At 31.7% G+C, this 18,501-nt stretch overlaps 1 protein-coding gene across 1 annotated transcript in view; it reads right to left on the reverse strand.

The window, feature by feature from the left end:
• DEPDC1B (DEP domain containing 1B) overlaps window positions 1-18,501 on the reverse strand; it is a 125,398-nt gene that overhangs the window by 27,893 nt on the left and 79,004 nt on the right. The window contains exon 9 of the mRNA XM_051971223.1: window positions 13,799-13,939. Coding sequence (XP_051827183.1) covers window positions 13,799-13,939 — 141 coding nt within the window. The remainder of the gene's footprint in view (window positions 1-13,798; window positions 13,940-18,501) is intronic.

Genomic DNA, 18,501 nt, shown 5'->3' on the forward strand with positions numbered 1-18,501 from the left:
ACCACTTACCACCTAGATAATTTTAAAATGCTGAAAAAGACATTTTTTGAACATTGCTACCATAGTAATTTATTTTACCAGGATATGCAAATTTATATCTAATGATTTATTTTTGTTTTGTTATAAATTTAGTTTTATTTTACATTAAGTGGGTGAGAGAAAAGAGGGAAGAACAGATTAAAAAAGAAAAAAAAACCTGTATTCCAAAAAGCTTCTTTCCTTTCCTCCTGATTTTTGTTTTCTCTCTTTTCTTTTCCAATGACAAGCTGAAATTTTGGCAAGAGGGGAGAATGACATCTATGCAATAAATTCCCAAACAGTTCACAAATCTAAAATCTCTCTGATCACTTAAAAATAGAAAATCACATTAATTTCGCTTACAAATAAAGTTAGTATATTTAGACAAATTATAAATATATTAATTCAATTGCTTATTGTTACTTAATTTTTGTTGTAAAGAAAAAAGGAATAAGTGGAGTCAAAAGAAATCTTAGAGGTCATAAAATCCAATCCTCTCATTTTATACCTGAGGAAATGAAGGCTCAATGAATTTAAGTGACTTGCCCAAGATAACACATCATTTTTTTTTCTTAGAAGGAATTCAAATCAAAGTCTTCCTTAATCCTGGCCCTCTACTCTATCCACTACACTATGCAGCCTCAAACTCTGTCATTTTGTGAGAAGTAAAAACTTAAAAATCAAAGAAAATATCAACATCATGGTAAAACAAAATAAATGAACAATTTGGTCAATTGAATATTTTCCACAACAATAAAATAGAATTCCAAAAAAGCATTAATTTTCAGAAAGGGAAAAAAAACCCGATCATTTAACATAACTTTTGCAACATAAAACTTTATCCAACAAGTCAGTTTCAGTTTCTGAGCTTTTTATTAACAATTCCTGCTGAAGATTTATTTATTATGTTCATAAACTTCTAAAAATTAACAGTCTAATGGATTAACCTCAGTTTATTTACTTCCACACATTATCTACGCTTCTTGACTCAATTTATTTCCAAAACAGAGACTGAGTTTTTTCACCTACTGCAGAAGGAAAAGGAAACAAGAAGCTAAGTAAGGATCCAGGACTTGCCAATGGAGCTAAGTGACTGAAGGGTAAGGCATGCTTATCAATTCTTATCCAGGACAATCTTAAAGTAACTTTCAATGGGACATTTGAAACATGGACCTAGTTTCATCAACCACCCAAAATCTACAGCAATGACATCATCAGTTTACATTTCTGCTTCTGAATCTTGGCTATGTGGGATGTGTAGCAATGTGAACTGGCTGACAACAGAACTCCCATTTCTTAATGAAGTCTTTCTCTAGTCTCTTCTGCAGTGGTAAGCAGATTCTCAGTAGCAGAGGAATTTATTTGCTTCATTGGGTAAGAGATGCCTGTCAAAAGCAGACTGAACAAATAAATAGTGAAGAAACTGACTTCAAAATCTGAATTTAACTTCAGAACTACATTTAGGAAAGGGAGGAGAAAAGAATAAGCAATAGTATTTCATTTGATTCTCACAACAACTTTGTGAACTAAGTGATATTACTACCCCCATTTTATGGTTGAGGAAACTAAGGCAAATTGATTAAATGATTTGTCCAGGGTGAGGCAACCAGGAAGTATCTGAGGTCACATTTGAACTTAGATCATCGTCATCGTCGTCAGCAGCAGCAGCATCACTAACATTCATATACGATTTACTTTGTGCCAGGAACTTTGATAAATGCTTAACAATTATTATTTTATTTGATCCTCACAATAACCCTGTAAGGTGGTTACTATTATTACTCCCATTTTAAAGAAAAAGAGGCTTAGACAAATTAAAATTAAATGGATTGGCCAGGGTTACACTGCTAGTAAGTGTTGGAGTCCACATCTGAACTCAAATATTGACTCTAGACCCACTGCTCTGCCCACTGTGTCCCTAGCATTTATAAAAAGTATCTTGCATGCATGTGCCCATTAGTATTTTTTGAAGCACTCTTTTGTTTATTAGCATTCTCTCAAAGGACATTACTATTCCAAAACAACAAGTTATTTTATTGCCATTTCAGTATCACCATTTCATTGCATGGCATTGCATTTTTTTTATTTAATTCTTCAGTAGTTGGTCAATCCACATTTGTTAAGCACCTACTATGTACCAGACACAGCATTAAGTAATGAGGATACAAAGAAAGACAGCACAGGGGTCTAAGATACAAGAAGCTTTTAAATGTGTTAGAACTTCCAAAAGCAAAGGGAGACAGGCATTGGACTTGAAGGCAAAAAAGTTGGATCTGAGTAAAAGCTGGATTTACTAGATAAGACCTTGAGTAATTAGCTTGTTTGAGCCTCTGTGTACTAATCTGTAAAATGGGGGCAATATCTGCACTGTGTACCTCACAAGATTGTATCATTTTCTAGCTATGGGATCTTAGAGAAATTATTGAACTTTTCTAGGTCTCAGGTTCCTCTGTTGTAAAAGAGCATCAAAATATTTAAATTATATATTTCATGGAAATATTAGATGGATAAAATGAGATAACATCAATGGCATTCAAGGAAAAGCTTAAAGTTCCGTGCAAATACCAGTTTTTATTATATCTATAAAATGCTTTGTAACTATAAAGGAAGATATAAACAGAAGTGGTTATGATTATGATTGAAGAACTATGGCGTGAAGTAGAGTACCAACTCTGGAATCAGGAAAATCTGGGTACAAAACTTCCTCTTTTACCAGCTATGTGTCCCTGGACTCTGGACTCTGATCCTCTCAATACTACAAGCCACTCTCTTGACCATTAAGTGCCAGATTAATCATACATCTGTATTAGTAGAAGATTTTTATTTGCTATGGAGTTTCCCTACAAACAGAAAACCTGTGGCACAGAACAGGAAGAAAAGAGTACTATTCCTACTCTTGTGAAAATTTGGTGGTATCGTTGGAAGCATTTTACACTTATAACTATAACTGTACTGTGTAATTTTCTTATAAGTGTGTGGATGTGTATATGTTTATACGCAGATACACACATGTATACACACACACACGTGTGCGTTTGTGTGTGTGTGATTGAATACAGTTGAATGAATTACACTGACTTTATCTTATTATTTAATTCTGTGCCCTATTCAATTATGGATCTAATCCAATGTCCTTGTGAAAAAACCTTATTCAATTATGGAAATTATGGAAAAACCTTATTTACTGCATTGTTTGATCCTAGCCCTGCATGACTGAGAAACTGGAATCGCTCTGAGGGAATGAGAAACCTCATTTTCTGCTTTCAGGGAATTACACCTGTTTGCTTTATAGCTCTTAACTCGAAAAGTCTCTAATGTTTATTTCAATTAATTAAAAAACAGATTACTAAATTTTGTATGCTGGTTAATAGTTTTATTTTATTTATTGGTCTTATTTGATCGTTTTTGATGTATAAAATCTGCCTCCTTGTGTATCTGGGGTCTAGCCCTAAGCTAAGAAAGGGTGATTTGTTAGGCAATAGGGATGCAATGCTTAAGAAATCAAATTGCTTACATTAAATTAAAAAGGTTTTGAACACAGTCTCAGACACTAAACACTTATTAGCTGTGTGATCCTGGGCAAGTCATTTAACCTCAACTGAATCACTAGGGGAACAGAAGGTTTTTCACAAACAAAACCAATGCAGCCAAGATTAGAAGGGAAGCAGAAAACTGGGGGGAAGGGAGAAGAGGAATTTTATAGCCAGTATTTCTGATAAAGGCCTCATTTCTAAAATATATAGAAATCTATTTTCAAATTTATCAGAATAGTCATTCACCAATTGATAAATGGTCAAAGATATGAACAGACAATTTTTGGGATGAAGAAGTTAAAGCCATTTCTAGTCATATGAAGAAATGTTCTAAATCATTACTGATTAGAAAAATACAAACTAAGACAACTCTGAGATACAACCTCACATCTCTCAGATAGGCTAAGATGACAGTAAAAGATAATGATGAATGTTGAAGGGGATGTGGGAAAACTGGGACACTAATGCATTGTTGGTGGAGTTATGGACTGATCCAGCCATTCTGGAGAGCAATTTGAAACTGTACCCAAAGGTCTAAAAAACTGTGCATATCCTTTGATCTAGCAGTGTCACTAGTGAGTCTATAGCCCCAAAAGATCAAAAAGAGGGGAAAAGGACCCACATGTGCAAAAATGTTTGTGGCAGCCCTTTTTGTAGTGACAAGAAACTGTAAATTGAGTGGATGCCCACCAGTTGGGGAATGGCTGAATAAGTTATAGCATATGGATGTTATGGAATATTATTAATTATAAGAAATGATGAGCTGCTGAATCATTTCAGGCCAGCTCCAATGGTTTTGTGATGTAGAGAGTTATCCACACACAGAGAGAGGACTGTGGGAACTCAAAGTGGATCACAAAATAGCATTTTTACTCTTTTTGTTGTTGTTTGCCTACATTTTATTTTCTTTCTCATTTTTTTTCTTTTTGATCTGATTTTTCTTGTGCAGCCACAAGTTATTTGTATAAATATGTATGCATACATTGGATTTAACATATATGTTTTACATGTTTAACATATTGAATTACTTGCTATCTAGGGGAGGAGTGGTGGGAAGGAGGGCAGAAATTGGAACACAAGGTTTTGCAAGGGTTAATGTTAAAAAAAATATGCATGCATGTTTTTTGAAAATTAAAAAACTTTAATTTTAAAAAAGCTAAAAAAAAAAAAAAAAGAAGAAGAAGAAGAAAAAGAAATGATGAGCTGGCTGATTTCAGAAAGACCTGGAAATACTTATATGAAGTGATGCTGAGTGAAGTGAGCAGAACCAGAAGTACAATGTACACAGCAATAACAAGATTATGTGAAGGACAACCAAGATGGATTGACTCTTCTCAAGAATGCAATAATTCAAGGCAATTCCATTAGACTTAGGATAAAAAATGCCAACTGCATCCAGAGAGAAAACCATGGCAGCTGAATGTGAATCTTTTGTTTATTTGTTTGCTTCTTCTTTCTAGTGTTTTTTTTTTCCCTTTATAATCCAATTTTTCTTGCTCAACATTACAGATATGGAAATATGTTTAAAATAATTAAATAAATTTAACCTATATCAGATTGCTTGCTTCTTGGGGAAGGAGGAGGAAAGGGAAGGAGGGAGAAAAATTTGCAACACAAAATCTTACAAAAATGAATGTCAAAAACTACCTTGTATTTGGAAAAATAAGATACTGTTAAATTTTTTTTAAAAAGAAATAAAAACAGCTCAAACTTTTGTTTCTTCATTTACTTCATCTTTCATTTCATTTATATATATATATATAAAACTTATTGCTTGCCCTCAGAGCAAGGGTGTAATAATTGGTTACTATTGTTAGTTTTACATTTTAAAAATTCATATTGTATATTTTGAGAACATTTTTTTTAAAAGCTATAAAGAAGAGTTTCTTAACCCTCCTCTAGTATGTCATAGTACTATTGGACAACCTAGGGAAACCTGTGGGCCTCAGAAAAATAGCTTTAAATGCATAAAATAAAATATATAGGATTACAAGTAAACCAAAACCATCTTTGCATGTATTTTGAAAATTATCAGAATTTACCAAATTATCAAAAAATCAAAATATCAAAAATTCAAAAACTTATCAAATTTTTAAAATATATTATGTATGTATGTAAAAATACATAGGTTTTTAGACCACCTTCTATAAAGTATAAAGTATATATATTATCTTAAATATTTTACTCTTGATCCTAAAAACCAAAATTATAATACTAAGTTTTTGTTTTATTTTTTCCAGAAGCAAAATAAGTTCAATACTCAAATTTCATATCTTTATGATTGCAGTAAGTTCTCTAATCTGGAAGATAACCTGAAGCCCACAGAAGTCAAAGAACTACAGTATATTGTAGTTTTCTGGACTTTAAAGAGACCCTTAAAGACGATGATTTCCCTAAAGTCACATAGCTAGTAGCAGAAACAAATCTTCTGACTTAAGGAAGAGAGATGTGGCATCAACTAGTGGATCTAGATTCAGAAATACCTAAATTCAAACTCTGGCTGTGTTGATGATTTGAGTGACTTCGAACAATTCATTTAACCACTGGGCTCAGAGTTTCCTTATCTATCAAATGAGGGGATTAGACAAGAGGCACTAAGACTCTTTAAGTGCTAAATCCTATGAGCCTATATTTCTTCCAACAGTGAAATATGAACAAATTATTACTATTCAAAGGAAAAAGAAAAAAAATGTAACAAAGTAGACTACATAATCCACCAGGGTAATCGTCTTTCCAAAGGAGAAAGATTTCTGCATTTAATTGGATTAAGAAAGGAAGCAATCTAATTTAGTGTTCCAGAAAATGCAGTAACTATGTAAGACAAGAATAAAAAACAAAACAAAAAAAAAGATAGTGTGTAACTTTATTGTTAAAACTTTCACATCAGCTTAGACATACTATGTATGTGGTTGGTCTGAATGGAGAAGTGGTTTTGTTCTATGCCAATCTTCCAGAATATTATCAGATGTTAAATTTTAAATCCTTATGACTGAGATTAAATGTGTCTTTTGTTTTTTAACACACCAATCTGGAAGCCAATTAACTACTGATACTGGCAATGATCAAAAGAATTTTTAAGTTCCATACTATTCTAAATGAACTGAGGCTGGAAATAAATGCTATACATACTGTTAAGCTATGATAGGCAAAGAACAATATCAAAGAAGGGATAATATGGTTGCTTGATACTTGATGGAGAGAAGCCAGTGTTTTATCTTCCAGGAAAAATGCTCTTTAATTGGGAAAGAGATGGAACAAAAATGATTATCAATGAATAGAAATCAAAGATAAGTGATGAAGTTGGGCAGCATTTACTTGCCCTCCTTGAATACTGAACTGAACAATGAATTATCCCCCAGAGCCTGAAGGAAGTGGTAGATGTGAGCAATGAATCAAAGAGAAAGACCTTGGAAAACCATTTAAGCAAGACAAAAGGGCAAACATTGTCCTGATTTTCCAAAAAAGAGAAAGAAGATGAGGATCTGCAAACCATTATGGAGAATTGAGAGTTGAATTTTATTCCTGGTCAAGTTTTAGAATACAATTGTAAGGAAGGGAAGCAGTGCTCACTAAAAATTTCATCAAAAACAAAAAAAATAGCATTTCATTTTTTTTTGGGGGGGGGAGAAACAGTAACTAGATCAGTAGAGTAGGGAACTTGACAAAAGTCTCTCTCATACAGAACAAAGAAATCTACAACAGAGAAAGACTTGGCTACCCCGATCAATACAAAGACAATTCCAAAGGACCTATGATGAAAAAATGCTACCTACCTCCAAAGAGGTGAACTCTGAGGGCAAACTGAAACAATATAATTTTCTCACCTTTTTTGGAATTGTGGCTAATATATAAATATGTTTTGCATGATTTCACATATATAATTGATATCATATTGCTTGCTTTTTAAGTGGGTGGGTAGGAGATAGGAGGAAGGGAGAGAATTTAGAACACAAAATTTAAAAAGAAAAGAATGTTAAAAATAAATAATAATTAAAACAAAACAAAAAACTGTAATATAAAAAAGCATTAAAAATGCTTATTTTATGCATGTACTGTTTTAAATCAAATGTGAGAAACAACAAAATCACAGACAGTTTGTAGCTGAGATGTTCCCATACTATTCTACCATCTTCACAGATGCCTGGGGTGGTCCAAGTTCTCACAACTTGGACATCAACTTTCACTAAAAGTAACAGCTTCTGGAAATGAAAGACTATAAAATTTTAAAGGCAATAGGGGGCTATTCCTAGATTTATTTAGTAAAGCTAAGTGGTTTTATTTTAAAAGACTACAACATATTAAAAGAAATCCTATTTCATACCTCAAAAACCTCAACAGCCACTAATATTCCCAGGATTATTATCTTTGGCATTAAGTCCAACTATGCTATAAACACAAAGTAAAATGTCTTTCACTAGACTAAAAAGTCAGTTTGAAACAAATTAAACAGTGAAATCTTCAGTAAAGTAGATGTGGTTTCACTTTTAAAACCTATTTTTAAAATTTATTTTAAAAAATCATTAAAAAATATTTTAGTTCCAATTCTCTGCTTCCTTCTAGCTACTTCCTCATCTATTGAGAAGGCAAACCATATAATATCAATTATACATATGAAGATATGCAAACCATATTTCCATAATAGAAAAAGACAGACAGACATAAAACAAATGAATTGGGTATGTAACAACAATGGGAGAAAATACTAGGAAAAGAACAAATTAAAAATCCCTAATTAAACATCAAAATGAAAATTCTGAAAAATCCAAAGAGAGATTAATAAAACTGGAAATTAAAAATAATTGAATGAATAAACAAAATTAGGGATTGTTTTTATGAGAAAACCAGTAAAACAGATAAATAATTGGTTAATTTGATTTAAAAAAAAAGAAACCAAATTAGCAGTATTAAAAATGAAAAGATGAACCAATGAAAACGAAATGAAAACAATTATTGGAAGTAATTTTACCCAATTACATGCCAATAAAACTGACAATCAAAGTAAAATTGACAATTATTTGCAAAAAGATAAATTGCCCAGATTAAGAGGAGAAATAGAATGCTTAAATAACTCTATTTTAGAAAAGAAATCTAATAAGCCATAAATGAGCTAATACTGTACAAACTGTTTGGGGAAAAAAAAATAAATGGTAAAAGGAGTCCTACCAAATTCCTTTTATGACACAAATATGGATTTGATATGTTAAGCAGGGAGAATAAAAACAGAAAAAGAAAACTATAGACCAATTTCCCAAATAAAAACTGATGTGTATCTACCTAAAACCTACAGCAAGCATTATTTGTAAACAAGAGAAGCTGAATGCATCCCCAATAAGATAAGGAGTGAAACAAAGATGCCCATTATTACCATTAATATTCAACATTGTACTAAAAATGTTGGCTTTAGCAATAAGAAAAGAAAAAAAAGAAATTAAAGGAATTAAAATAGGCAATGAGGAAATAAAATTATCACTCTTTGCAAATGATATGATCTACTTAGAGAATTCTAGGATATCATCCGAAAAACCTACTGGAAAAAATTCACAGGTTTAGCAAAGTAGCAAAATAAACCCACACAAACCATCACCATTTCTATATATTACTGACAAAGTCCATTAACAAGAGATAGAGAAATTCAATTTAAAATTACTGTAAAGAAAATAAAATACTTGGGGGTCTACCTGACGAGACAAACCCAAGAACTCTATGAACATAATTACAAAACACTTCTCACGCAAATAAAATCAGTTCCAAATAATTGGAAAATATTGATTGTTCATGGGTAGGCTGAACTAATATAATATAAATGACAATTCTGCCTAAATTGGTCTACTTGTTTAGTGCCACACCAATCAAACTGCCAAAACATTATTTTATAGGACTAGAAAAAAATAATAACAAAATTTATCTGGAAGAACAAAAAGTCAAGAATATCAAGAGAATTAATGAAAAAAAAAAAAAAACCACAAAAGATGGTAGCTTAGCAGTACCAGACCTAAAACTATATTATAAAGCATCAAAACCATTTGGTACTAGCTAAGAAATGAGTGGTAGATCAGTAGGATAGATTACATACACACGACACAATAATTAAGGCCTATTACAATCTAGTATTTGATAAACCCCCAAAATCCAGCTTTTGGAATAAGAATTTACTATTTGACAAAAATTGCTGGGGAAAATTAGAAAATAATATATCAGAAATTCAGCACAGACCTACATCTCACACCCCATATCAAAATAAGGTCAAAATGGATACATGAATTGGGCATAAAAGGATGTTTCCATAAACAAATTAGGAAAATAAGGGATAATTTACCTATCAGATCTTTGAAGAAGGAAGGAGTTTATGATTAAAGAACTAGAGAACATTATGAAAGGCAAAATGGACAACTTTGATTACATTAAACTAAGAAGTATTTGCACAAACAAAACCAACAGAACCAAGATTAAAAGAAAAGTACAAAGTTGAGAAAAATCTTTACAGCCAGTATTTCTGATAAAAGTCTCATTTCTAAAATATATAAAGAACTGTGTCAAAATTATAAGAATACGAGTCATTCTCCAATTGATAAATGCTCAAAGCATATGGAAATTTTTCAGATGATGAAATTAAATCCATTGATAGTTATATGAAAAAATGCTTTAAATCATTATTGATTAGAGAAATACAAATTAAAACAATTCTGAAATATCACCTCACAGCTCTCAGATTGGCTAAGATGACATGAAAAGATAGTGATAAATGTTGGGGGGGATGTGGGAAAACTGGGACACCAATGCATTGTTGGTGGAGTTGTGAAATGATTCCACTATATTAGAGAGCCATCTGGAACTATGTCCAAAGGGCTATAAAACTGTGCACATCCTTTGACCCAGCAGTGCCATTACTGGGTCTGGATCCCAAGGAAATCATAAAAGAGGGAAAAGGACCCACATGTGCAAAAATGTTTGTAGCAGCTCTTTTTTGTAGTAGCAAAAAATTGGAAAAAGGGTGGATACCCATCAATTGGGGAATGACTGAAGAAGTCATGGCATATAAAGGTAATGGAGTATTATTGTTCTATAAAAAATGATGAACAAGCTGATTATAGAAAGGCCTGGAAAGATTTACATGAACTGATGCTAAGTGAAATAAGCAGAATCAGAAATACATTGTATACAATAACAGCAAGAATGTGTAATAATCAACTACAAAGACATGTTTCTTCTCAATGACTCAGTGATCCAAAGCAATCCCAATAGACTTTGGCCAGAAAATGCCACATGCATCCACAAAATGAACTAAGGAGAGAATGTAAATCAATACAGACTATGTTCAGTGTTTTTATCTGTCCCATGGCTTTTCCCTTTTGCTTTGATTTTTCTCTCCCAATATTATTCATAAAGCAATGTGTATAAAAAATAAATAAACTTACTACAATAAAAAAGAAAGAAAATGAATATGAAAATTTTAAATAAAATACTATAATACTAAATAAAATACTATCAAGGAAATTACAGTAACATATCACAAAGAACATATATTATGACTAGGTGGGATTTATACCAGGAATACAAGGCTGCTTCAATATTAGGAAATCTATCAGCATAAATGACCATATGAATAACAGAATCAATAAAAAACATATGATTATCTCAAAAGATGAAGGAAAAAACTTTTGACAAAATAAAACATTAATTTCTATTTAAAAATACTAGAAAACATAAGGATAAATGAAGCTTTCTTAGAATGCTAAGTGGTATCTATCTAAAAGCAAGAGCAAGCATTGTCTGGAATGGAGATGATCGAGAATCCTTATCAATAACATCAGGAGTAAAACAAAGATGCCCTCTATCGCCACTTATATTCAATATTGTACTAAAGAGACTAACTGTGGCAAAAAGAACAAACTGAATAAAAATCATCAATGAATAGTTCTTTTCAAAGACTTTAAATGGATGGTCAAATGTAAACTGAGTGACTAACTTTACCTAACATAAAAAGATTAAGGATTGAATTGATATCATTGAGATTTCAAACTTTAAATTCAGCCTGTAAAGGCTCCAAACCAGATTGCTATTTATTTATCTCCTCTACTCATCTTCCATTTTCCTTTCTATAAAGCTACTTTAAGAGAATTTTTCCTATTCTTTAATAATAACATGGAGCAAATCATTAATAAGAAGAGAAATGCAAATCAGAACAACCCCAAGGTTTCACCTCATATGCTGTACATTAACAAAAATGACCAAAAAAAAAAAACAAAAATTAAAATTAGAGGGGCTATGGAAAGATGGGAACTCTCATACTTTGTTGATGGAACTGTGAAATTATAAATCAATAAGAAACAAGTCCCCACATACTTCAAAAGGTTTACAGCAGCATTTTTTTTTGTGTTACCTAAGAATTCGAAACAAAATAAATGCCTGTTAGATAGGGAATGGTTAAATAAATTGTAGTATATGAATGTAATGGAATATCCCTGTGCTTTAACAAATGAGATTATGTCATGAACACAGAAAAGCATGGAAAGATCTCTATGAACTAATAAACAATGAGGCAAGTAGAGTTGGGAAAACAATACACACAAAGACTATAATAATTAAAGAACAATGAAAAGAACAAATACATATGAAAAAAATCAAAAATACAAAATCAAAAGCAGCAAAACTATGAAGATCAAGTGTGACTCAAATGAAGAATATGAGAAGACATCCCTAACCTACTCCTTTGTGGAAGTGGTCCATAAATGTTACCCATTGTACATGTTTTTCAATATATTGATCTGCTATGTTGAATTTGTTTTCCCATCTCCAGAAAATATCATTTGTCACAGGGGCTGGTCCTCTGGTGTGGGGAGGAGGGATACAAGAGATATTAAAGTGATTTAAGAAACAGAAAACATTAATACAACCTTATTTTTGAAAAATAAAATGTAACAAACTGCCATTATAGTGATTTGTTCTCTTTGATTTGTTCTGTTCCCCAAGTTCTTAAAATACTATTAATACCAGGAGATGGAATATGCTTGGGGTGGAGGTGAGAGGATGATATGAGGGGAATTAGAAACAGGATAGATTTCTGTTTCAACATAAAAAATTTTCCAAACAATTAAAACAATAAGACAAATTATATTTAGGACTGATGATCTGGATAGGAGATGGATTCAATGATCCCTGAGTGTCCTTTCTTACCCCAAAGTTCTGTTTATTAAAAAAAAAAAAAAAATGAGCACAATGCAGAAAGATAGTAAAATCCAGTTAACAGACAATTGCTTCTGGATTCTTTCCTTCAGTGTTGTCTTGTTTTGAAAACACAAATCTACTCCCTGGTGCATGTTTTATAATTAGTAGTTGTTGTTACTTAATATTATGAGTTTTCACAATATTCTAGGTTCCAAAATACCATGTTAAAAAATCAGCTTTCTCATTCACAGAACAATAATTTATATTCACGAAGCTGACAATTTTCCTGTTTCTTACAGGCACTGTAGCATCAGCCATTAATAGTACAGCTTCAGGCAGACAGATTATGTCTCTTGTTAAACATCAAGAACATTCAAGACGAAGAATATGCTAATTCTCTCACTTTTATATTACATCATGTGATATTTAAATGATTTAGTCTTTTAATAAAATGCCTTAGTGTCAAAACAAGAATTGTTACTAAACAGAACATCCAAATGGCTGACTGAGAATGTACTTCCCTAAAGTAATACATTTTGAAGAACCTAAAGGCAAAATGTGAACTTTATTCACCCTACTATGTGACTTTTTAGATGGGGATTATTTGTCAGAAAGATAAATACGCAAGATTGAAATGCTGCTGTCAATCTAAGAATCTATTTCTTTCATAAAAGGAAAGTTTAGTCTTCTGGATGAAAATAGAGCTCCCACACGTGGGTGTTAATAAAGTCATATCCTGTGTAGGAGATTTAATAAAGGACAGTAAATGCCAAACTCACTTGCTGCTTCAGCAGTGATGTTAGACTTTCTCATAAGAAGATGACACTTCAGTATATTATTATTCTTCATAAAATTTAAACCAATAGGCCTTTTGCCTGGAGTCTCCTACATGTTTTAAGTGTTTTCCTGCCTTAAAGTATTCTCACAGAAGAGCTCAAACTCAATCAAATACCCTTCATTGGACAACAGATTTTAATTCTTTGAAATGCTGCCAGCTATAGCAGAAGAAAGCTTTAAAATAATGCAAGAAGAAATGGTTCCATACCTATTGTACTGTTTCTATTCATTGCATTACAACTTACCCAGCACACTGACAAAGGCATCAAAAAGCTGAAATGTGAGCAGAGGTTCCTTCAAGTGACCATAGTAATCTGCTATTGTTTTAAAGACATCTTTTTCAAACCCTGAATACATAGGCTGCTTCAAGTCTGAACAACTAGGCCCTGTTTAAAAAAAAAAAAAAGAAAAAAGGGAAAAAAAAATTTCATTAGCACAATTAAGCTAGCTAAATATTTTAGGGAATATCAAATATGCCTCCTTAAAACAGCATAAATGATTACAATAAACAAACATAGAATCTTACTCAATGTTGGCCCAATTCCTGTGTTCATGAGTCAAGAATAAGGATGTGAACACTGGAAAAGGGCTCAAAGATTTACAAATGAAGAAAATGAGGAACAGACAGGGAGAGAGAGTTATCGAAGACTACACAATTCAATGACAGTGTCATGGAAAACTTAAAATCTGCTCTAAAAAGAAACAAAAAGAATTAGACTACAGCTTAATCTACTTTAAATGAATAGCCCTATTTTGTGTCTTTCTGAAAAATCTCTTTTTAAAAAAAGGTATCAGTAGTTTTCAGATATTCTTAATTTTTCTTGGCCATATACAGTTTTATTGAGATACTGAAGAAAACACAATTGCTAGGGAAAATGAAAAATCTTTTCACTTGATGCAGTTTTTAAAAGAATATCTCATTTTGATAAATGCCACATGAAAAAGACAATTCATGTTTTCCACACCATGAAATCACAGAAATCATATGGTGAAATAAGGTTATCTTGCATTTAAATAAATGACTGAATTCTATTTTAAATAACATCCAGAAAAGGAGATTTTATAGTTTGCTTCAATAATCTGTTCTACCATCACAAAGTCCTCTTTGTAGCACAGAGATGATTGACTTCTCAAAGGCAAGGCCACAAGGCATAGAACCTATAAAACTCTGGTAGATTCCTACTGTTAAGGGAAAAAAATCTTTGAATATAGCATTGCCAACAAACTCTGTTTTCCAAAAGTCAACCTAAGTAATCACAGATAGGCACATCATTAGAAAACTATTAAGAAATGAAAAAAATTTCTATTGACAGCAACTCATAAAACAAAGAAAAATGAAAAATGGCCATCAGTCTTACACAGGCTATTTTTACTTCTGCAATGATAGAGACAGAGTAGCAGGAAAGAAGGCAGAAAGTGTGAAGAATTATAATGTTTATATTGTCAATGAGCTACAATTTGTCTCTTAATGGCACAATAGACAAAGCAGTAGACCTAGAAAAGGGAAGATTCATCTCTGTGAGTTCAAATCCAGTTTCAGACTCTTACTAGTGTTACTCTGGGTAAATCATTTAACCCTTTTTTTTTGGTCTCAATTTCCTCAAGAAAATGACAAGCCACTTCAGTTTGAAATCAGGCATGACTGAAAATTAACTACATAGCAAAAAAAAAAAAAAAAAAAAAAAAAAAAAAACCTCTAAATGAAAAGTCCTTATACAATGAATAGTACAGTAGAAATACTGTTCTGGGAACTAAAGTTTATCAGTCCAATATTCATGATATTATAAAATAAACCTAAATAAAAAAGGAAAGTTTCAAGGAAATGGAAAGATGACCCACAAGAGCTCCATGAAGAGGCAAACAAAGAAGTTGGCAGGATTAGGTTTTATCATATATCTAAATGCTATAAGAAATATTACTCCCACGGATATTTACTCATCACATATTACAGTAATAATATAACTATTAATATAATAATTAATAATATAACCATTTGCAAAAAGACCACCATGAAAAATTGATACTACTCACCAATATCACTTCCTGAAGACAAAATGATAGAGCAATATTATCAAGAACTTGACTTGGCAAAACTCTTCAAATCAAATTAATGCAAACAATTAATTTATGTGTCACACATATTCAAATTCATACTGAGATTATAATTGTGCAAAATATGGCCATTGCTTCCCGCCCAAGAAAAAAATAAAGTTCAAGTTTGAATAATGTGACCCCTTAATGGGTTCCATTGTTCTCACCAATTGGAACCTGACTCTGATACTTGGTGACTTCATGCAAAGATGGGAAATGTAAGTATGGGAAAAAATAAATGGGAAAGTATATCTTAGAAGAAAGAAATGAGAGAGGTCAAATACTTGCAAATTATGTAGAAGGCTCACACTTCCTTAGCATGGAATATTTTCTTCCAAAAAAAGCTGATAGGTCATGAAGAACAATAAACAGTAGCATTAAAAATCCTAACTTCCCTTTATTTTAATGAGCAAAAAATCCATCATATTGATGGCGAAATTACACCTAAGCCAGTTATCTGGTTTCAGTCAGACTATCAACTTGTGGGAATAAAGATCAGATTGTGTATTTAAAAAAAGAAAAAGAAAAAAATACATGGCATAAAATTAGAAAGATTTGACCTTGAATTACTTAAATGCTATCAAAAATTAAAAGTGGGCTACTTTTAGATATCAGGATGAATAACAGAAATGACATCAACAACAACTATTATAATAAAATTGAGAAGTTAAACCCATTCAAGTTAACTATCATACAAATAGAACAAATGAGTTCATCTCTAAAACCTTATGAAGAAAGATGAGTCTAATAAAGTAAAAAGAAAAGAAGTGAAAGATAAACAATTTTTAAAAAGCTTGATAAAACAACCGACTAAGCAAAAGCATGCTAAGGACATTTGAGGGTAACAATAATTAAAAAAAAAAAAAAAAAGAGGACAACAAAAGAGAAATGGAAAAGATTTATTAAAAAATTTCAAAAATTTTTCTCCAACAAAGATATTTAAGGAATCACCATGCCTGAGCCCTAACACTACAATCTATGCAATGTTATTATAGATAAAAGTAGCACTAAAGGAAATGAAGGCAAGAATCATTGGATTGTGTTAAATCTGTAAGAAGATTTGTGCTTGAAACCACACAACTGTAAGGGCCAATACTGTGATGTCAGGAGAAAATAAAAAAGGGTTCAAGCACACTAGATCCATAACAAATATTTGGGGAGATATGGACAAGAATGGCACATGTTGGACAGTCAGGCATGATAGGTCACATGTGACTGAAAAAAATTCTAAATTGGTGAGATCATAATTTGAATAACTTCTATTAGTGGCAGCATGAAATTCTTCTCATGATTATGACAATCACGAGTCCTTGATCTTAGTCTCCTTGTTTGAGAGAGAGAGAAAAGAGAGAAGAGAAAAGAGAGAGAAGATTGTACCTTACAAGCTGTAAAGTGCCTTCCAGCTCTAAAAGTATAATGATTCTATGAAGGAAAAAAAATAATTTCTTTTATGCAAAAGACCTAGAAAAAAACTGGAAAGGATGGAGCAAACAAAGAACATGAGGCAATTGGCTAAATGCAAGATAATATACCTATCTAATCAGTTACTCTTTTGAAGGCTTTCATGGGCACCTGAGTTTGTAGGTAAAATGACTTTGAAGGAGGTCAAAAAAATTTTTTTCTGGCCAAATATAATTCTAATTCTGTGAAGTGGATTCAAAAGCACTGTTTAAGATCTTTTCCTATTGTATTGACTTTAGTGAATATGCACAATAGAAAATTTAACAAATATTTACTTTGTAAATGCCAGCTATAAAGCACTGAGGTATACAGGATAAATATTATATATATATATATATATATATATATATATATATATATATATATAATATATATATATATATATATGACAGTCTCAGCCTCCAGAAGTTTACAACCTAATATAATTATACTTAATATATTTAAGGATCATTGTTTAATCATCCATTAGCTTTCTCTTTTCCATGGATAGATAATTCTAGTTCCTTTAATGCTTTTTGAGAGGTCTCCTTTCTGAGCCTTTAATCATTTAATGGCTTTCTAAGTTTATCTATTTTGTTGGAGAATTATTTTGAAAACTATTTTTAAAAGATTTATTTCCTTTTTTAATCCTATTTTATTTTACGCAAATAAAGACATTATTTTGAAAAGAGGTCTATAGCTTTAACCAAACTCTTAAGAAATCCATGACACAATAATGATTAAGAACCCCTAACCCACAGGATCATGTGGGAAAGGCAAAAGGGTTTCTGGCATTGGACTGCTTTTTACAAATATCTCATTTGATAATATTCAAATGTCTCAATTTAGCACTGAAAATCATTTATATTATAGTTCCTCCCTAATCATCCAACTTTGGGTAACACTACTCCCCCACTCAAGTATTTCATTCTATCCAAGCCAGTCTCTTACTTGTCCCTTAAATATGCTATGCTTATTCTTTAATTTAACAAGCATTTATTAAGCATCTATTACATGCTATATACTGAATGCAAAACACAGAGAATAGAAAGATGGAAAAAAAAAAAAAAACCTTCATTCTAAGTTCTTACAGCAAATCTTTCCTTGCTAGGGTAACACCTCTGCCTGGAATTCACACACCACTGCTCTTTCCACTCAATTTCAACCCAAGACAACTTTGCTCAAAACTTTTCCTGAACATTATCGTACACGAAAACAACAAAATTATATGAAGATCAAGTCTGATTGATATGACTCTTTTCAACAATGAGATGACTGAGACCAGTTCCAATGATTTTGTGATGAAGAAAGTCATCTACACCCAGACAAAGAACTGTGGGAACTGAGTGTGCATTACGAGATAGCATCTTCACTTTTTTTGTTGTTGTTTGCTTATTTTTTTCTTTTCTTTCTTTTT

This window comes from Antechinus flavipes, chromosome 1, assembly GCF_016432865.1.
Source record: "Antechinus flavipes isolate AdamAnt ecotype Samford, QLD, Australia chromosome 1, AdamAnt_v2, whole genome shotgun sequence".
Lineage (NCBI taxonomy): Eukaryota > Metazoa > Chordata > Mammalia > Dasyuromorphia > Dasyuridae > Antechinus > Antechinus flavipes.